The following is a 22,606-nucleotide window of genomic DNA, read 5'->3' as shown; positions in this document are numbered from 1 at the left end:
GTTTGATTTTATAATAAAGACGAAAGAGTTTTGTTATAAGATTTTGGTGGGAAAGTCGCTTGAGGACTCTTAACTATTCTTCAATATTCTAAAACCTTGACTCGATTTACGGTTTTAAAGTTTTCAGTCCTTCCGTTGGTGTCATTCAAAAAATAAATTGTCATAATCGTGTGTTTTTTATCCGCTTCGAAATCGATTATTGCTAGGGTCTGACGATGATCACTAATTCCGAACAATAACTTGCTTCAAATATCTGGCAGGAAACTAACAATAATCTAAAATAAAATATGTTAAAAGATTATGGTTGAGCAAAACCGACTATTAAATCCTCTACATCACTTGGCCGAATTCAATTCCTTACGTACAGATATAGAAAGATTTATAAAAAATTGAATTGTTCTCTAAACATCGTATGAAATAACAAGCATTTCGAATGCGCTCGTATATGTTTTCGTTATTTAAAGTCCCCGTGGAAGAGTCCTCCGCAAAAGCAATGTAGCGTTTCGGAACACGAAAATGGCACAAATGTCCAAGCGATAATTCATAAATCTTGTTCAATCTGATCGAAAAGAATCATCTGAAAATAGAAATTTAAATAGGACAACGAAACTTGGCCAAATGGAATATTAATCCATCATGTGACCCTCGCATAAGAAGCGCTTGCGAGCGATTGGAGTGACTGATGCGCGCAGCGAAAACCATTTCATATAAAATTATGCCAATGAGGTGCCACTTCGTGTGTTGGTTGAGGTGAAAAACATTGTCCACCCCCCGACAACTTGCCGACATAGCTGCGGATGTTGAAGGCAATAAGGCAGTGATCATTAATTACTTTTTAGTAGGAAGGATGTTTTCTGTGAGTAGTTAGCAAAAAATCTACTAATTTAGATTGCATTCAACGCGATCATTGATTTGGCTCATTTTCAACGAAAACATTTAAGGTTTCTGTTAAATTTCGTATATCCTCATATCATCAATATCCTCAATCTTGCGGCCAGACGAATGTTCACCATGCCACATTAAACAGACGGACATACTTCGTGGTATATGCAGCTCTCTGTACTCTCTGTAGGATCCAACCCCAGCCTTCGATGAGAAAAGGCGACTAATTTTTGGCCTTGATTTGATTATATGTGAAAGTCAGAGATCTTTTTAGTGATGTAGATATGTGTATGTTGTGCAACAGGTGGAGATGAAAATAAACGAAGAAGAAGAATGATTATTATATTTTACATTTTATTTTAGGTTCAAATTTTGTTTTCACATACATAAAAATATTATTTTTTTATTTTATTGTTAAGAGAGAAGATGAATTCGATTTTTGCTTATTAATTACTAGTACATGTGCCTATACATAAAGATTATATATGTATAATTAAATTTTTTCAGCGTTTTTCGCGTCTACAATTACACAACTTTTTTTTTAATGAACAAAAAAAAAAAAAAAAAAAAAAGGAAGAGTCTCATGACTAAAGTTTTTAAAATAACTGTATAATAACAAGCGGTCTAAGCTAAAATGCCAAAATGGTTCAATTCAAACGTCATACATACATATCTGACTGTATATGATCTGATTAATGTACACATATACAACTATATTAATGTGTAATAAGTACATACTAAATATAATACTACGCACATATTGTATATGTATTATGTAATAAAAAGGAAATTGTACAATCAAGATCAATACGTTTTCGATGTTGTTTGAATTTAATTTTATATCGTGCTTAATGCGATTTACCTGCGCTTTCAAGATTGTACAGGCCACCATCGCATAATGGATTGTCGCTTAGTGCTCTGACCTGAACGGTTGTCGATCTTCATTTTTTTTTTTTTTTTTTTTTTTTTTTTTTTTTTAAATTCTTAATTGCATGGCCAATAAGCCTATACTGATTGCGTTTCATAACTACTACATAATATTAACTGTTGTTTGTTAATTAATTTGTCTAAAATAATGACAACATTTCCTTTTTAAATATATATCATATTAAATAAATAATAGTAATGATAACGTAATATAACAACACAATGGACGTTTTTTTTATAATTTGGATGAATTTTAGTACTTTTTTTTTTTTTGCATACCCACCACCTAAAAGTAAAAAATATGTACTCATTATCTCATCTAAATAGTTAACTCTTGAACAAGACAATGTGCGCAAACATTTCAGTAAAGAGAAACAAGACTTAATTATGCAAGTCTTCACAGTTGGATCGAATAATTTTTTTAGTAATAAAAAAAAGTGGTGCCACTCTTACCGACCAAGACCATTTGAAATAACAGAAAAACAAGCCAAATCCTCCTATATATAAGCTCATATAAGACTTATGTCAAAAAAAAAAAAAAAAAAAACCTTACAGCATTGTCTTGTTCTTAAAGACTCACAATGGTGGAAAGAGAAAACATCAGATGAGTTATTTCACATCAAAAACAATTAACAATATTTTTACACGGAGTGTATTGATCAATCTTACTTTAGAGGCAATTGAATTATTATCATAGGAGATCAGCAGAACAATGCGCGCAGAAGCTTTTTATATGACATGGTCAACATGGTCTAGGTGGTGGATGTTTAACATTCACTCTGAAGCGAATACAATTTTTTTAATTTTTTTTTTTTTTTTTTTTTTTTTATTATATTTTTTCTAAATTTAATTGGCATTAAGGTCATCTTCCCCAACTTGATCGCGCAGTAATTGCGACCAATTGGCATTGAGTTTAACCACTTCGATATCTTTACGCAGTTCTTGCAGGGCTGGATTGTCAGTAATCAGCTGTTGGCAGGTATTGAGAACCGTTAAAACATTTTGTAATTGATTGGCATATATGCGTAAACGTTCTTCTAAATGATGACGATCATCTGTCAAACTCTTTGTGTTGCCATTCTGTAACCGATATCGAATAACATAACATAAGAAAGAAAATTTATAAATTTCAATCGTAAATATATTAAAAAAAGAAGAAAAAAAAAAAAAAAAAACAAAACAAATAAAGAGGAACTCACGTTTGTTTTCAATGAATCCACCATGAATTGCTGGACTCTGGTATCATTTAGCTGGCCCTCGGCCTGCCACATTTTTAGTAAATTTAATATACCAGCGATATCGTCTAACTGGCTGTTAAGTGATCCAGCCTCAAATGGTGGTAATTCGGTGCTTGGCGATAGTTTACGATAATTGCTACACAATGTACTCAAATTGCAGATGTCCTCAGTTAAACGCTACACATATACATATATTTTTAAAAATTTTATTTAAACATTTGTGTTTATACCTCGTTTTTTTTTTTTTTTTTTTTTTTTTTTTTTTTTTTGATTTTGTTTACGTGACTGTTAACATAAAAAGGATTTCCGCTGCTATGTAGTGATGTTTATGATTACATAGGACAGAGAAATGCACTCAAATTGATTTTATTTTTTTTTTTTTCAAGTTACATTCGGATGATTGGTTTTTTTTTTTTAATTCATTTATTTATTTATTTATTTTTTTTATTTTTTTTTTATTATTATTATTGTTTTAACGAAAATGTTGATGGTGATGTTGTTGGTGGTGGAGATAGTTAAACACAAAAAAAAAAAGGTTACATTCAATTGTTATGATTTAAAAGATGTCATTTTTGAAGATTGTTGCATTTGGCAGTTATTGAGTTAGAAAATTTTTAAGCATTTGCAGCTAAACATACACAAAAAAAAAAAAAAAAAAAAAAAAAAAATTAAGATATACAAATTGAATTAGGAAAATAGGTAAACAGGGTACTTCAGAAAAGTTGTTAAACCCTTCTCGGTTTTTAATTTTCTTTAACAGCGAAATTATTTCAAAAAATTATAGAATTAAAATCGAAATCCTAAAATTACAAAAAAAAAAAAAGTTGATAAGTTATGGTGTGCCCAAACGTGAATGACGCCCTATTTATTTTGCCTGCAAAAGTTCGCTTCCCTGATTATGGTAGCTAACTGAAATCTTATCAAATTCGCTTAAAGTTTGAAGCATGATACACGATAGATGTCGTAGTGCACATAGACGCAAAAGAGTAGTAACGAAAAGTGCAGCCGTTACCAGTATCGAGTGTAAAACTGCGAAAAAAACTTTTCAGAAGACTTGCCGAGACGTTGGAAAACTCATCGGAGGCTACCAAATAGCGAGAGCATCAGCATGATATGAATTTTGCAAATGATATGAATATGCAAGGTGCAATCTATTTTAAAAATATGTTTATAAAGCTTAAAATCATTAAACTTAAAGGAATAAGTGAAACGAAGGTCAACATTTCGACGGTTGAATATCTGCCAACCAAAATATAAATGACTTTCTACTTAGATGTCGCTTAGATGTTCCTTATATGCACTCTATGCCCCATTATTATGCCAAATCGTTAGAGTAGATGTTTCAAAGGAAATTGCAACACTTTGCGGCATTCCTATCGACTATAGGACGCAAGATAAAGTGCAGAGATGCGCTTCACTCAATAATCTATCTACAAATTTCATTGGCATTTTTAATTTAACTAATAGGTATTAGCGATATGAAAGCAGTTTCTCTCTCTCTCTCTCTCTCTCTCTCTCTCTCTCTCTCTCTCTCTTTCTCTCTAATTATTTTATACGCTTAACGAATTAATGTTACCATATTGGAAACACGCTTCATTAAAATTATTCCCAGACTATGAAAAATGGAAAGAAAAAACAAATTGTTAAAATTAAAATCAAATTATTTATTCAAACATAAGTTTATTATACAAGATATTAAATTATAAGGAAAAAATTAAAAAATAATAAATATTAATATATAGTTCCGTTTAAGTGAAAATAATAATCGAATAAGATTATCATCAAAATAATTAAAATATAAAACACAAAATTATTTAAGTATTTAATATTTAAATAAGCAAACTATGTCTATTGGGGCTGTGAGCAAAAAAAAAAAAAAAAAAAAAATTCAAAATTAAAAAAATAGATAAAGATGAAGAGATAGAAATAGAGATGTGAAGGAAGGAAAGCATTTTAAAGTCAAGTTAAATATCTATTGCTTTTACTTTAAAACTCAGATTAATGAGAGTAGAAAACATAGTTAACCAAGTTAAGAGAAGCAGCAATATAATTGACTTTCAATAATATTTAAATAAAGTACAATAAAAATTATTTAATAGATTCTTACATCGATTTCATTACGATGGCGTTGGATTTCAGCTTTGGTATTTGATAAATCATTAGTTTTTATCATCAACTCTTGTGTCGCATCCATCAGTTCGTCTTGTAGTTTAACATTAACATCCTGTAAGTCTTTAATTTTCTCAAGCATATCCTCTTTGCTTTGCTGCAATTTATTTCTAAACATATTTATTTCGCAAGAAATGAGAAACTTAGCTTATTCAAGAAAAAAAAATTTTGAAAATTTTTAAAGAATAATTACTTATCGATTATGAGCTGCTGAATGCAATTATCGTTATCGATTTGTATAAGGCGTAAAACTTTCAAGAGTTTTGTAACCAAATTATCAACTTCGATAACTTGATCCACTACAGCTTGGGTGGCAGAATACTCGACCAAAGAAGGCATTTCGGCTACAGAATCATGACAACTCGGCTCTTCGGTAACACTCGTCTCGCTAATACAAAAAAAGAATTTAAAAAAAAATTGCATTTGTTATATATTTTTACTTAAGATATATATAAAAATGTCTTTATGAACGTTTACTTAATTTGTTGATTATATTTTTGCACAGCCATAGCACTAACTTGCGATTCCACAGTTTGACGATTAACAATGGCCTGCGATAGATTGTGCAGAGATTCGTCGCCGGTGGTTGCGTTCACTAATTCCGAAGGTATTTCAATTTGTGATATCATGCCCGTGCAAGACGAAACCATATTATGTGAATGCGAGTCGGGCATATTCACATCCTCCAAAACGTTATCCATCATCAAACAAGGTTCAGTTTCTGAATCCAACATTTCAGTCGAATCAGAATCATCTATAAATATATCGATTATTAGAATACAATTGTATGCAACTGAATGCATCATATATTACCGCCATTATTTATTATCTCATTGCGAGGTTGGTGCGTATTGCACTGTTTGTTATGATGATGAACGACCGTAGCACCCCCTACCCCTGAGCTTGCAACAGTTTCACTACATCGTTTGCCTTGACGTATTAATAGCCTTTTTCCTGAATGTGTGGTAGCATTACGAATGGCACTGATAACAGCCGCTATAAACGACTGATTTCGTTGAGGTGATAGGGATCCATCGCTAGCTGAATTTAATTGATACTGAGCATAATTGGTTGTTTGAGAAAAAGTAAGTGTTTGCGGGTGCTGCTGATGCGTAAACTCATGCCCATTCAATTGTAATTTTACTGACGTCGTGGTACTATCGCAATCTAGTGATGTTTCTCCGCTGGCACTGATATTCGATTGGCTATCATTTTGAAAGCCAATATCCTTGAATATGAATAATTAATGATATATCGTTTATTAAAGTAAAAACTTTTTCTCAACCTCATTATAATTAATCAGTAAAGAATGAATGGAAGATGCATGTGTTGTAAAATCAATGAACTAAATGAAGAATAATTAATTTTTTAGCCTACGTTTGACATGCTTTTTCACTTTATATGGGCTCGATTTTACGAAAATTAATATTAAGCTTAACTCAAGTCAAACACATTAACAGAATATTCGAATGAAAACCCACCCAACTATTGTTTAAATGTCAGTGCAAGTCTTCATCGTTATCACGGGTGTTGTGCTAAAAAAATTAATTACAAACAAGAAATAAAATATTAATTAACACAACCAAACATTGAAAGAAATGTATTCTCTTGCCTCGGAGGATTATGAGAAATTACTTGGGAAAACAAGAAAACATATTATTATGCTCGATCGTTTCCATCTCTCACACGTATCGATTATTTTAAATAAACAAACAATAAAATAATGAAAAAACCAAAAGTACCTCTCTCATCATCCTTTTATCATTCCATTCAAACTAAACGATTGTGGATTCTTTCAGCAATTTTCTTATTTCCTTTCACCGCATTACTTAATAATAATAATAATAATAATTTGAACCTTTAAACCGTTTATAAAGTACAATTGATCTAAGAATGCATTTCTCTCTTTAAATATATATTGAAAAATCCAACACACACACAAAATAAACCCATATGCACAATAGTACAAAACTAATTCAAAATTCGTAAAAGAGCCTTCGTTTTATACTTCTACTTACCTCCAAATCTAGTTCGGATATGTTATAGGAGAATACTAGCTGTTCTACCAAATTGTCTAAACGTGTGTGAAGGCCCGATAAAGCGCTTGTAGCTCCGGACACAGACGCATTTTGCTGCATTATCAATTCCTTGGACTTGGTCTCCAATGCGGCAAATTTGGTTTGCAGCGTACGATTCTCTTGCCTGCATCACATAAACAAGATCATTTCAATTTAAAACAACATCACTTCGTTCCTCTCCTTTCTCTTACCTTCTTTGTTCATTCAATCTCACTAAATGGCGGCATTCGTCCCTTAGTACTTTTACTTCTTCCCCCCGATTGGCTAATTGTTGTTTACACTGTTGATATTCATTTTCCAATTCTTTGAGAGCGTCGCACATGGCCACCTTTTCATGTTGCAGAAAGTCTTGCAATTCAGTGGACTCTTGTTCAATAGCGGCTTTTTGTTGCATTAAACATTCTTGTTGCATTAACGAACGTTCCATTTCTATTTGTAGAGATCTACAGAGTTTCCTTAGCTGACCAACCTCCTGTTGGCGCTCTATCAACTCATGACCGCTCATTTGAATTTGTGATTCTAGCATAAGCAAACTATCGTGACTACCCTCACCCTCATCTGAGGTGGGTGTACCGGCATCCACAATTTTACCGTTACCAGCAACGCGTGCCAAAGCTAGAAGGCCCATAACCCGTTCGGTATTGAGATGTAATTCACGTTGAATGGCTAATTTCTCCTCCCGTTCTCGCTTCAATTTTATGGCCAGTTCTTGTTCCCGTTCTGTTAACTGTCGCACTTCACAGCGTAACCTTTCCAATTCCTCGTCTCTTATCTCGGCTTGTGTTTCTTGATCATGCAGTTCAACTGCGTCGATCGCTTTAGTATGAGAAGCTACGCCGGCAAAAGCTTTCTCCAAATCTTGACTTGTCAACGCAGTTTGTGATCCAGTCTCGTGATAAATTCTAGTTTTACAAATCGCTGTTGAGCTTTTACGTGAATTTTGGTTTTCTCTCTTACTCATTGCCAACGAGCTTATTAACGATTTTTGTTGTGTGGGCGTAGCCGTGTTTGAACCGTACGACGAAGTTAAGCTTTTTCGTGAACTCATTATAACGGAAGTAGACATGCGTGTCTCTCGAGATATCGAACTGCTACGGGAGCTACGGCCGGTTAAATCTTCTACTGACTTTTGTTTCCTCCTTCGTGGTAGTGTCCCATAGGGACTCGACGAATTTGATTTGATTTCCATGCTTGCCATTATGCTGGAACGCATCTTTAAAGATGCGAGATCAGGTGTGACAGACATACCACGTCTTGCCGAAGCGGACCGTGATGAACTTATTCCCGGCCAACGTCCATCCTCAGATGTACACGGCGTGCGAGCACGACTTAACGAAGGTGTGCGTTGCACCAAACGTTGCATACTCATTGACGTAGTTCGGCTTAACTGATTGGGTAAATTGTCAGGTTTTTGCGGTTTATTTTGAGAAGTACGCGATTGGTTAGTGCTGGCACGGTAAGGCGTAAGGCATGTGTTTGTTGATCTGGTTGAGTTATTTAAGTGTAGTTTTTCGCTTAAACGTTCGCGCACTTGTTGGGCCGTACCCTGACTTGGACGGGGCAATGAAATAGCTCTCTTCAAACCACTTAAACGTGATCTACATTGTTGTTGGTGTTGTTGTTGTTGTGGTTGATGCTGTGCCGAAGAGTTAGCGGCGGCACTCTGTTCTTTTGCATTTTTTGCTCTTCATAGCTGAAGGGCCCTCTGACAAATTGGGCTCAAACATAGCCACTTTTTTCTTAACGTTACTATGATTATTAATTCGACGTACCGTCATAGTAATGGGACCGGCAACCGAAGAACTCTCACTGCCATTCTCGCTGCAACACTCGTAGCTATTTAAAGAGCGGCAGGTATTCAAACTATTACTGCCTGCCAACAAATTGCTTGATTGCTTTATATCATAGATATCGGAGCTGCAACTAATCATGCTTGAATTGCAGGACAGATTTACGCCGCCATGCGCATTATCGTCCAAACCCCCGCCATGACTACTAGCATAACCGCCACTATTACTGCTAAGAGCCCTCTGTAAAGTAACATTGGCATTAGAGGCAATTTCCACCCCACTATCACTACCGTCGCAATAGTGTTGCTGTTGACCGTTAAGATTTTGAATATGATCTACTTCTCCATCCGCCACTTCCCCGTGTATACGCATGTTATTCATTTTACTGCCCAAAATATCAACGTAGACGGCCGTAAAAGTGTTTTGCAGTTGTATATCATCGCCATTATTGAATGAAGACATGTTGCTTGCAGTTGTAGAAGTACGAGAATTTGCGTTATTGTGATTAATGGTAGAGGGCAGGTCTAGATCCTGTTGTTCTGTTGTGAAGAGTACAGCGGACATCTTGCATATATATATATATATATGTCGATGTGTAAAATCAGCAGTATTTAGAGCAATCGTTACTTCATAACTTAGAAGAGAAGAGAAGAGAAGCAAAAAAAAAAAAAAAAAAAGAAAAGAAAATGTTTTTTTTAATCATGCATACAGTAAAATCCCGCACCCCGGACGTACTAAGCATGAAACGCTTTTTTAATTTTGATTTTCATTTTATTTATTTATTTATTTATTGTTTTTTTTTTATTACATATTGACCCATTCAGGGTGTGTTGCAACTGGTTATTTTTCTTTAATGGCATAAGTTTTATATACAAATGTGTACTTTTTTTTGCTTTATTGGTTTTTACTTTTCTGTACCTTCCTTGCTTTACTTGTTTCAAGTTGCTTGTGCATTTGCAGAAAATCAAACACCAACAAAATAAAAAAACGCTTGAAAGTACATAAATAAACAAAAAATGTTTACGCATCCACGCAATCATTTCGAAGATCATACATTTCTGGTATACTCAGAAAACAAACAAAAAAGAGGAAAATCTGCAACAAATTTTCAAAGCATTTTTTAAAACGACAAAAAAGGAAAGTGGCAACATGTGACTATTTTTGGATAAGCAAGGAAATCGTTAATCGTTGATAATTGCAATTCGAAAGAGCGAGAAATAGAAAGAAAGAGAGAGAGAGAGAGAGAGAGAGAAAAATAAGCTCTCTATGGTTATATCGTAGATTGAAATGCATTCACGACGATTTTATCAAGTGCATGGCAAATAAGTCAATGATAGTTTGAAGAAGCGTTCTTTGCATTAAGAACTCTGAAGTACGAACTTTCCATTAGTCTTGTGTGCTGCAAACTCAAAATACTTATTGACTGACTGAAAGAGTTTTTGTTGACTGATTTGGGGAAACGCGATTACCATTACCTTCGCTGCGCATTTCTTTAGAATATTTTTTTTTTTTTGTTGGCGCAAAAAGTACTTTGATTCTTTGAGAATATATTGAAAAAATTCTTTGCCTGCAGCAAGTTTTACATGGAAAATTCGGTCTTTTCACAAAGCGTTCCGAGAAGAAAGCCTGTGAAAAAAAGTTGCGAAAAAAGACTGTTTTTTTTTGTAGGTTGTTACAGTTGTTTCCTCCTTTAATCAAAAAGCAAAACATCATAGCGAAGCAAGGCCGGCCATAAGGCCCACTAGCCCGTAAACAATATCGCGCAGTACAAGTCTTTGTGATAAAATACCAAAAATTATATTTGATTTCTATGTAAATACTACTTAGAAGAGCCGTTATAGGGAAAATGGGCCAAAACTGAACTCACATGGTCCATAGTTGACAAAAATTTTCCTTTTATTTTCCACAAATTAGTTCTTGTTGCCATATGAAGGCTTACTTTTGATGAAAACTCTTATATGGAATGGGATTCAAGAAATAGACTAATATGGCCCAAACTTACTACAATTAATTTTTAGATTACGGAGCCATTTTCATCACATAATATTAAAAGTTCGATCTTGCTGCACTCTAACGGCTTACTTTTCGTAAGAAGGATGATATTATATATTAGATTGGTTCCATAAATTGACTAGCGCGACCTAAATTTTTAGCATGAAAATCTAGTATGCCGCAATGGTGGTAAATCTTTACACACATTTTACAAAATGATTCTGAGATTTTGTGATGATGACAATAGTATTGCTCAGCGATTTTACCCCAAAAAATCGATTATCCTTTCATTCGATGATTTTTTTTCGTATATAGGAACTTTTTCAAATACAAACATTATATGGGGGGGAAGTGGTCGTCCCAGTGACTGTCCCAGTTCACTGCATTTTTAGTATGGCTCCTAATTGGACCAAAACACATCAGTCAAAATATCTTAAAAATTTACGACCTGCAGATTGAACACAAAAATACATAGGCAGTCATCCAAGCAAATTGACGAACAGATAAATTTAAATGAATTCAGATAATGATATTGAAAAATTGGAATTGATCTTAAGTGATTCTGGGTGATACGTATATCCGTGCAAACTTAGTATGTAGCATAAGCGGTATAACGATTGAAAATTCGTAATGCATTTGAGTTGAGACGAAAAAGTTATATTCGCAGCAAATAGGAAAAGATCGGCCTTTGTTAAAAATGGTTTGCAAAAAACTATTAAAAGTATATTCTAATGCTCTGCCCATCCCATTTAAGCGGGCATGTATTGTGGAAAACAAATTAAGCGATTAGCAATCTAAAAGCACTTGTTAGTATTACGAACTAAAAATTACTTAACAACTTGTTGCATGCAGCATACTACCCACACACAATTCGTTTATATTCATTTTATACTCATAGTGAATTCTAATAAAATTAAATTAAAAATTCGTTAAAATTGCAATAACAGCACTAATAAAAAGCATAATAACAACAGAAACAACAATAATAAGAAGAAACACAAAAAATCATCCGTAATTCTTTACACAGACCAAGCAGCCTATATAAAAACAAAAGCCATAAGCTCACGCGATCGTGCATTATATGAACAAACTATACCGCCTCTCTAAAAAGCATAATGTGAACATGTTTCCTTTGTTTGTGTGAAATAATGTAAAGAACAAGGAAAAAACGATAGAGTGGAAGTTAAATGGCAAATATCGAAAACTCTGCTTGTTAACGCTGCCGTTCAAAATATCTATACTGCTCCAGCTGCTCCCTTTTCTTTAATTTTTTCTTTTTTTTTTTTAATAGTCTTCAACTATCACCGCGACAAAATCGTAACTATGCCAAGTTGATCAATATATTCGCTATTTATCGAAACGAAAAATATTTGGATCCCATTTTGGAAACCCTACACAAGAGGATTTGAATCGTTTATAAAAATGTTTGAGTAGAAAAGTGCCGTTGTAGCGGATATAGACTTTCGGCGAGAAACCTATGAAAATTAACGTCAAGCACTTTATAGCAGATAGCAAGCATTATTCTAATGTCACTCTTTACGATTCGAAAGGTTGGGGCGTCAATGAATACTTGCGTCTTTAATCAACTTGTACTTTATTACGAAGCCCGTCGATTCCGTGTTCATGCAATATTCCCAAGTAAATAATCAAAGATCAGACGGTATAGATGTTTTCACCAATACAAGCATATTCTTCAGATTAAGCTGAATTTTTCAAGGGACTAAACTTCTAGAGATGATGGATTCTATATTATGCCCACACAAGGTGCACAATTATTTGATTACGTAACGAGTAACAAACGATTCGAACATAGCTAATTATAAAATCTTTCTATGTTTCTCTCTCTCTCCTTCTCTCTCTCTCTCTCTCTCTCTCTCTCTCTCAATTTTTCTTTCTATGATTTTGATTTTCAGATACGAAGTAAATGTGCAACAAATGCAAAAAGTGTATTGCACATGCGAAGTCAGTCACACAAGCTAGTCGAGCTAATTTAGAGTATATTTCGAAAACACGAAGTATCAAAAAATGGAAGGAGAAGAAATAAAACGAATAAAAGTATTAGTGAAAGGGATTGACCGCTGTGTGCACTTGTTCCACATATAAAATGTGGGCTTAAAATGCATTCGTATTGTATGTGTATATATGCGTGCATTTGCTTTACATATAAATGTATAGGCATAATAAATTCAAGCATGCATATATATGTATTTCGCTCTATGAGCTTAACGGCCTTTAGAAGAAACGAATATTTGCTTGATTGTGCATTCCTGTGCATTTATCTTTATATCTGGCTGCGTGTGTCTGTCTGCCTATGAGACATGCATGCATTTAGAATTGTTTGAAGTTATTTCCGCCTTTTTCCACAAGATTTATTTTCAAATACTCGTCGGTGTGTGAGCTATGCTATATACTTCTTTTCTTTTCTTTTCTTTTCTTTCACCATCCGTCTCGTTATTCATGCAAATGCCATTATTGGTTGCGGTTTAATTTATAGTTGCAAATACATTTTGTTAGATCGGTACGATAAGAAACTTGCCAGCAATTATGCTCCTACAAACTGTTTTATTACAACTCTAAGGTAATTTCATGAATTCAAATAACAATCCCTCCGTAACTCTTTCTGCACGTTATTGATGAATCGTCTGATGCTAATGGTACTATGAAGTGCTAGATATAGCACTTCGAAGATATGTCCCTTGAAGTGCAATAACGATGCCAAGCGAGACTTTCAATCAAATTAAAGAATAAACAGCTTAGACGATCAGTTTTTCTACTTTTATACCTATCGAAAATGTGAGATGAAAATTATTTGAATTCCGAGACATATTAGTTTGTTGGGAAATGCGCAAGCAGCCAGAATTTCCCTTTCCGCATCGTTACGACTAAATTAATCACCTAGTCTTCTTCAAAACATATAACCGATAGGTTCAGCTGCATGTGCTCCTCCTACTTTACTTTAAGAATTTATACTCGTTAAAGAGATAAAGAAATTCCAATAATGGTAATAATCTACCTAATCTTATTAAAAATTATATCTCCCGACCTGCATAGATGCAGCTGCATACATGCAGCAATATCTAAATTGACTCAGAATTTTAAACTTATCGATAAACATTTTACATATGCGGATATATAAGAAAAACTTTTCTTGACATGTTTTCTTGACATGTTGTTGGCGGACAAAGCGGACCATTAAATATATCACACCACGTCACCTGCTATATTGTAAAGCTAAGATTTCGATAACAATTTGGAATATTTTAAAACAATAAAAAAAACAAAAAAACAAAAATATGTAGTTATAAATGTAAGCGACTCCGTCAAACAATCTTGCGATAGATGGGGAATTTTCTAAAACGTGAAACGACGTAGTTCAAATGTAGCATATACTTGGTTCTTTTTTTTTTTTTTTTTTTTTTTTGTGAAAGCGCTTCTTATCCTTCATTTCTAATATTAAAAATTATACCTTATTATCAAACAAAGGTTTACTTTCCTTTCGTGAGAGTCGGTATCGGGGAAGCAACCAAAAAAAATGCTCAAAATTTTGCATAATAAATTTTTATGACCCAAATTGCTCTGAACTAATTTTCATCCCCTTTGCTATTTGCATAGCCTTTTTTAAACTTATTACTTTTATATAAATGATTGTATAGAAGACATCCGCCAAAAATAGCCTCATCTCATCCACATATTCCATATTCATTTAGTATTATATAGAAAATGGAAAAACCTTTCCAGCATAACGATTCATGCAAACATAAGCCTTTATACGGAAATTATATTCGTGAGCGAAAATATGTCAGCGCATCAGATTCTATCATAATATATGGAGAATTACAATCTAACAGATGTGTAGAGTCGGACAGACAAATAGGCAGAACTATTATTAAAACTATTCTAAATCAATTGATTTAGTAAGACATACGTATGCAAGAACTTAATATACCGCGGCCACAATTACTGTAGAACATAATGAATAAATTATTACAACAGCAACACCAAGAGCACAATATTTTCAATTCTAAATTTGTGCTAAATGTAAACAAACTGTCGAGTGATTCAGCTGACGATTAAATTTTTATTTGATGGGAAAAAAAAGGGTCGATTTCTAAATTAACATTGTCGTCCCGGCTTAGTTCCGGCCTAGCCTCGTATAGTTGTTGCTCAATAGATTTGATGAATTCTATTTAATAAATCTCTGAATAATTATTTGTACATGACACACACAACAACATACATATTTTTAACTAAATGTATTCTCTGCAGTGAATTGAAAGACTTGCAAAAGCAACCTACGAGGTACAAATATTTCTAATTTTCCTTCTTGTCTCCATCTGTACGCAAAATTTATTAACTATTTCTTTCAACCAACCTCGCCAGATTAGTCCATCATTTTCACTGTGACCCAATCCACGAGTCGTATGCATTATTCGCAGCAATTATACATTTATGCAATTATATGTATATATATTTGCCATCATATGCACTACGCCGGTATATTGGCAAACTTATTTACCGCATTCGCATTGATTTAACATGAACTTGGTTTCGTTTCTTTTTCTTGTATGTCAAGCAAACGTGTATGAAAAGCATTGGATCGTAAATTGTTCTGTTAAATGTAGGCGTGTCATTTTGTCGACCTTTTATATAAATCGAGAAAATATTTGTACCTCGTACAGTTAATATAATATCTCTTTTTAATCGTAAGTTCTGAAAAATATTTCCTTCGAATTTTAGATTAGATTAACGTTTGCTCTGCGTTGTACGTTTAACTTCATTCTCTTGCAGTTGTTAGCGGTTGATTTGAAATTTAATCTGCAATAAATAATAGTAATAATGATAATGAAGAGGGAAAAAGACATCGTCATAATAATATGTGAATTGACTTGATCATCAGGGTCGCTGATGTGCATTCCCGGATATAACAGAACGAAAAAATGAACCCGGTATACCTTCATTTCGCAATAGTGTACATAAAAAAGAAAAAAAAAAAAAAAAAAAAAAAAAAAGGCACGACCCACTTTGTTCAGTGTTGTGTGTATACTGTCTGACTGCAATTCTGTTCGCTGCATTTGTCAGTACGAGTACAGGGAGAAGCAAATCATTAAGCAATGTTCAAACGTCAAAAGAGGAAGAAATAAGAAAGTTATGTGAAGCCCTGATATTGTCACATAAATATGCATTTATGTATAAGTTTTAACAAATATCACGTGCAATGCCGATGCATATACACAACAACAACAACAACAACAATTTTTTTTATTACACATACTATGCAATAAGAAGAAGAAGGCGAACACATACTAACTTTTTCATTCGACTCGCAACACTCATAAATATGTATGAAAAATCTCAAAGGTAAATTTTTTTCTTTATTTGAGACTAAGCCAATCTCAGTCTGCTAAAAGCAATCATCATATTAGTAGTAGAATTGGTAAAAAAAACAAAAAGAAAATAAAACCAAGGTGAACGCCATACAAGAGCAATTGCGGCCACTTTTGTTGACTCTGGATTCGATGTAAATGGAAGACATTTAAATCTCGCTCTCCAATAAATATTCAAAAAAAAAAAATCAAACTGGTGACCGTCATAAACTACTAATAAATATTTGCCGTTTTCCTTTGTTATGTCTTACTCTTTGCCTTGTTTCATCAGCAAAGCAAAGGAAGTTCATCGTTTTCCAAAAACGCCTTTTTCTTGACTATTTGCAAGCGTAATGACAAAATTCATGAACCCTCAACTTATATCGACCAGTACAAAATCGGTACTGAGCGCGCCTGTCATCTATATGGTTATAATGAAAGGGTGACGTATTTTATTACCTGGAAGTAATTTTACTTGACAGATCAAAGCAAACAGGTAGGATGACTATTTTGGGGTCTTACGTGTTTAGCGCGTCTCTCGTGCGATAGAAGAGGACTACTTTCATCAATAAGTTGCGAAATGCAGAATGGAAAAATCAAGAGCAATAGATTGTGTGCGCTTGGGACATTGCCTTTGGTATGAGTTCGAGGATGGAAGCAACAAATCGAAGGATTAGCAAAACTTATGTAACTCGTTGGGAAGCTAAATTGTAATTGTTCGGACCTACCAAAGATGACTTGTCGAATTTCGTTCTGGAGATTTCGATTTCAGAGAAGATAGCCGCCGCATCTAAACGTTTTGCAATTGCAAACCAGTATATGCGTATATGCACCGTTCGACTCCTAAAGAACATATCGGCCATCTTCAAATTCAAATGTTTTATTTAAAATGCCGCGGAGCATTTCCGCCAACATTCTACACATATAATATTTTCACCGATTTCTAATGCCTCGTTAAGCCTAGCAAACGTTAAATTATCTCTTGAAGAAGTGAGAAGCACACATGATGTTGAACTTGTGACAAAATTTACTTAACATTTTTCTCACTCGATTCACAGCACAAATAGCATTTGCCCATTCCGTTGTAAACTATTTGTAATCTTCTTACAATTTCAATACTTAAGCCAGTGGTCGTATTACCTTTTTGAAAAGTCATAAGTGGAAACCATGCTTGAATTGTCTGTGTCCCCTTATTTTTTTTTTTTTTTTTGTAACTTACAATAGGGGAATCGGCAACATCAGGCGAACAGATAGACTGAAAGACGGACGGACAAATAAACTTCAATCGATTCAGAAATATATTTGGGTATAATATACATCTTCTCCTCCTATAAATGATATAAGATATAATTTTTCGTACATGTATGCACATAAATATGAATGTACATCTATAAATAATACTATATGTAGACATATCAGTTTATAGTATACCTATAAATGACCCTACACTCATAAAAACTTACGAATATAATATATTTACATAAAACACGTATATGTATGTCTATCAATAGAAAACATCTATTAAATTATTAAGTGTGTAGACTAGATGAAGATAAGTCTGTTTTACTATAATATATTAGGCTTGGTATATGCATACTATCATATGGGGAAATGTCCATATATATATATATATATATAAAAAAAGCGTAGACAATTGTGATGCAAAATTAACGAAGAAGCCGGCGTTCGCTTACAATATTCGGCATCATTTTTAATTATCCTCTTAAGCTAATCTTACGAATTCACACAAAAATTAAAATGCAGACCAAAATTCATCATTATATATTATATATATATATATATATATATATATATCCTTAAAAAGATGTCGATCTTAATTTCTAAGTTTACCAATAAACAATTGCGCTGTTAACGGCGCAAAAAAAAATTGAAAAAAAATTTTCCGAAATTAATAGAAATTTATTCAGTAATCTACGATCTGTAGCAAGCACCGATCTACATTTCAGCAAGAATCAAGCAAAAAATCTTATAGCACAAAGCAAAAATTTTTATAAAAAGAACAAAAATAGCGTAATTATTGCCTTTCTCCCTTTCGTTTCGATATACGTATACGATATACATATGTATATGCAAATAAATAAAAAGATTTATTAACATTAGGATTGCGAAAGAAGAAAGTACACAAGCCTTAAACTACATTAAAAGATGTTTTATAGACTTTATGAAAATATGAAAAATTTAGACGCGACAGCTCTTGCAAAAAGTGTTCTTGTTTTATTTATTTTTTTTTTTTTTTTGGCCTCTGTTGTTGTACAATTCACACAAGTCATAATGTTGCACTTACAATAACAAACCAAACATTATTTAAAGATATGAACCAAAATCCAATTAATTAGCATCGCCTAGTATGCAATTAACTTTTAAAAAAAAAAAATATACTCTGGGTTTGAAAGTTTCTTTTTAATCACTCGAAAATCTATCATAGATAGCATCGGTAAATTTTAATTTATCGAACAAATGACTCGATCATGCGATTATGAATGGCTTACTAGAAAAACTCATTGCGAACATACTGTGAAAATGTCAATTGTACTTACTATAAACTTGAAGAATATATGGCTTCGAGTAAAACGTGCTAGAAATTTCATGCTCTAATTTTGAATCTAATCTCCTGCGACACTTGCATCATAGAAAGCTTTAATCACTTAAGAGCACTTCTATCTCTGTGAGAGGAGTGCATTTAAATCTGGCGTTTTCATCTGCCCTTGCTGGGCACTTACACTAGCCGGCATGCATTCAAAGTGCTTGCAATACGCCCTTACGAGCATGTTAGGAAAATTGAATTTTTGAATTCTTGAAGCATACACACACACACACAAACACACACATCTCTTTATAACGTTCTTGTATAACTCTTTTAGGGAGAGTTCAAGCAAATAAGAAGGATACGCAAAACAAAATCACAGGATAATCGCAGGATTACTCCTTACAGTGAATTTCATACTAGGCTTTGCCGCCATGATGCCCTCTATTCGAAAGTTAAGACGCAAGAGAATACTACGTTGACGATCGCTTTTATGACCCCTGCTTTCTCGGTTATACCCGGTTACACCCGGTTAAAGAGATATTTAATGCACAATTACACACACAAACACAATATTTTGCAAAGTGTAAAAACGAAAAGATTCCTGCGCTAAGTTCGCAGGCGTTTACTTCTCATAATAAAGGGCTTTGAATTGAGGGCGTAAATTGATGGAAACTTGCCATCTAATGGTGTTATCGAACTTTAACTAATTTTTTTTTTTTTTTTCTATGGCACCAGGCACCACTAATTGCATATTATTTGCTTCGTTTTTTCTTTTTCTTTAGTCTTTCTTTTTTTCTTTTTTTTTTTTTTGGTTTGCTTGTAGTGTCACAACATGTTAAATGTACATGTACTTAATCTATACATGAACTCAATTCATGGCATAACCTGATTTATAAAATGCAAGCATAATTTGCCACAAACATCTAAAACCATGCCAAAACACATTCACTATAAACATAATTATGCTACGTTAGGTATATATATTGAAAAAACATGTATATTGCGCACTTTAAAACCAATTGGATTTGCCTATGAACACACACCGCGAACACGCATTATTAATTTATTAATTAATCTCAGCAATGGCAATAGCAACAGCAATAGAAGTGATAATTATAATACAATATATTTTTCATTTTTCTTGCATTTCACAATCCATTAATCGTATTATATGCAGCTTGTGTCACATGAGAAGCCCTACACGAGTATTCTTAGGGTTGACGTGACGGTAATAACACCTCCTATAAATTAATTAATAGTTATATTGATGTCTATATAACAACAGAGAGAGAAAGAGAGAGAGAGAGAGAGAGAGAGAGAGAGAGAGAGAGTGAGAGAGTGAGGTTTTACAAGAAGTTTACAACTTGTTCCGTATATTGATGAGCTATCTGTTTGGTGCTGTTAAAGAGCCAGACATTGGTAAAAATCACAATATATATGGGTATGTGTAAGAGTATCTTAAATCCCAGTTTATACTAAAACTTTTATAAATATTTAAGAAAACGTATAGCTCGAGCCGTTTTGTATTGTGACTTTTCCAGTGAAAAATCAAAATATCTAAGTCATCGTATTTGCAGAAGATTTCGCCAAAGCGTAATATTTTTGAATTTTCAATATATCTATCTATAGCTATAGACATAGATGAAAAAAAGGAAATTTTCGAGTTATTTTCCCCTGTCCAAGTTGATGGAAGCCCTGTGCCAAGTGTTCGTGTTCTGCGGAAAACCAGCAACGACAACGATAGTGATACACCTAAGCCGATCATCGATCGAACAATGGTTACAGTATGTTAATGAAAAGATAAAAGCGATTTTCCAATGTAGTAACATGGCTCGGCGACTCGATGACTCGGTTGAGTACACGAAAATCCATCCAGGTTAGCTGAATGCTAAACACTGAACTGCACTATCGATTTGATCATTTCCTCTGCCGTAATTTGTTCGTACAGTTGCAAAATGTGACTATGATGTACTCATCTCAAAAGCATGAAATTGTCACAAAATACACAATCATCTTATTGAGCATATTTATAGACCATTAATTATAATATTATGGCTGAAAATAATAAAATTTTATTATTTATAAGGCTCTCACTCAGTGACTCCCTCAAGCATTTAATTTAAACAACTTTCTGTTGTTTCTGATCCTCCTCCTATTAGTCATAGCTGTGAACAATAGAGAATAGAGGCCTATCGTTGCTTATAATTGAAAAAGAATCAGCGACTTCGATCGCACATTAGGTAATCGATTCGAAATCTATTACAAAAACAAATACGAAAGTGTTGCATAGAAAACCTGATACCGCTTTATTGCAGTAATGCAAACCACACTCCAAACTGGCACACTTATCTTGTGTATCATCAATTGAATTGAATTTGCTTAGTACCTTAATCGGTAAATTGTACGGCCCGTAAACTATGACTAAAATAAAGTTAAATATTTCGACTCGCAGGCAAAGAAAAAATAAATAATTATTGTGTTTTACTTTTTCAAAATTGTTTGTTAAATTTGTCTTTAATTTTTTTTTTTTTTTTTTAATAAAGTCAAGCTGATGTTTCTTTGAACAGTGCTTCCTTGTTAAAATTTTCTAAAGTTACAACACTATTGGCAAAAAGTTGTTATTTTGGTCGAAATCAAATTACAATCAAACACCCACTTATAAAGCGTTATTAACTCTTTATAATCGGCAAAGTATATATGTATATATATGCATATATATGTTAGTTGCGAAGACAAAATGTACTCTTTCTGTAATCGTATACGTAAGAGAAACATAAAGGGAATGAAATTAATGAAGAATGCTACAAAAATTAGATAACAAGCAAGAAAAAAGCTTATCGCAACTTGAGCCGAATACATTAATACCCATGACTAAGTTGCGTCTGAGCATAGACTGAAACTCCATTCACTCAATATATACGTACATCATGCATGGATCGCACAACATACGCTATAGTTTGTATAATTTTTTTCTTACTGTGGTGGTATCACATTTCTCCTAGTTTTAAATTGATTAATACATAGGTTTTTTTTTTTTTTTTTTTTTAAGCTCTTTCTAAAAGGTAATGGAAGTATGCTGTGACCTGACCATTTCAAAGTATTCTTTTTAGTTTTTATGTCGCAACTCATATATCGATCGATCTCATCATAGCGCACATAACATAGCCCGAATAGCGAATTATGAGAGCTAAAGAAAAACGGAGCCGCTGCGATACGAATACGATATGCATAGAAAACGAAAAATGCTTTAATCCGACGATCTGCTAACATCGAGTCTAAAGCCATATATTTCTTGTGCCTCTATTTGGAAAATAGATCGACGATGGAACGATACGAGCTATGCGCTATTTAAAAAAAAAAAAAAAAAAAAAGTTTACGGATAGCGCTACTACGCTATTATATAACCTATATAGATGTTATTGCGACGAAAAGCGGATGTAAATGTTCGATCCGTTTGGCATGAGCTCTATTTAATGATTTCACCTGATATTAGCCCTTCTGATTACCAGTGTTTTCAACCAGTAACACATAATGTGTCCTAGAAGCGCTTACTTATTTTACACTCACATGCACAAGAGAGATCCCTGAGCGACAAATCGTCATTTCAGCATTGAGTTCA

At 33.4% G+C, this 22,606-nt stretch overlaps 1 protein-coding gene across 1 annotated transcript; it reads right to left on the bottom strand.

Annotated features, from left to right (window-relative positions):
* Nucleotides 1-1,296: 1,296 nt before the first annotated feature.
* On the bottom strand, nucleotides 1,297-20,293 carry LOC119632503. Its single transcript, XM_038025435.1, is given in 10 exon segments — nucleotides 1,297-2,889; nucleotides 3,009-3,224; nucleotides 5,155-5,326; nucleotides 5,410-5,604; nucleotides 5,694-5,970; nucleotides 6,030-6,444; nucleotides 7,235-7,418; nucleotides 7,486-8,979; nucleotides 8,981-9,718; nucleotides 18,998-20,293. Coding segments are annotated over 9 exon segments (3,855 nt in total). The 5' UTR covers nucleotides 9,649-9,718; nucleotides 18,998-20,293; the 3' UTR covers nucleotides 1,297-2,655.
* Between the last annotated feature and the right edge of the window lie 2,313 nt (nucleotides 20,294-22,606).

Source organism: Glossina fuscipes, unplaced genomic scaffold, assembly GCF_014805625.2.
Source record: "Glossina fuscipes isolate IAEA_lab_2018 unplaced genomic scaffold, Yale_Gfus_2 1, whole genome shotgun sequence".
NCBI lineage: Eukaryota > Metazoa > Arthropoda > Insecta > Diptera > Glossinidae > Glossina > Glossina fuscipes.
This window is presented reverse-complemented; position numbering and strand designations above follow the sequence as displayed.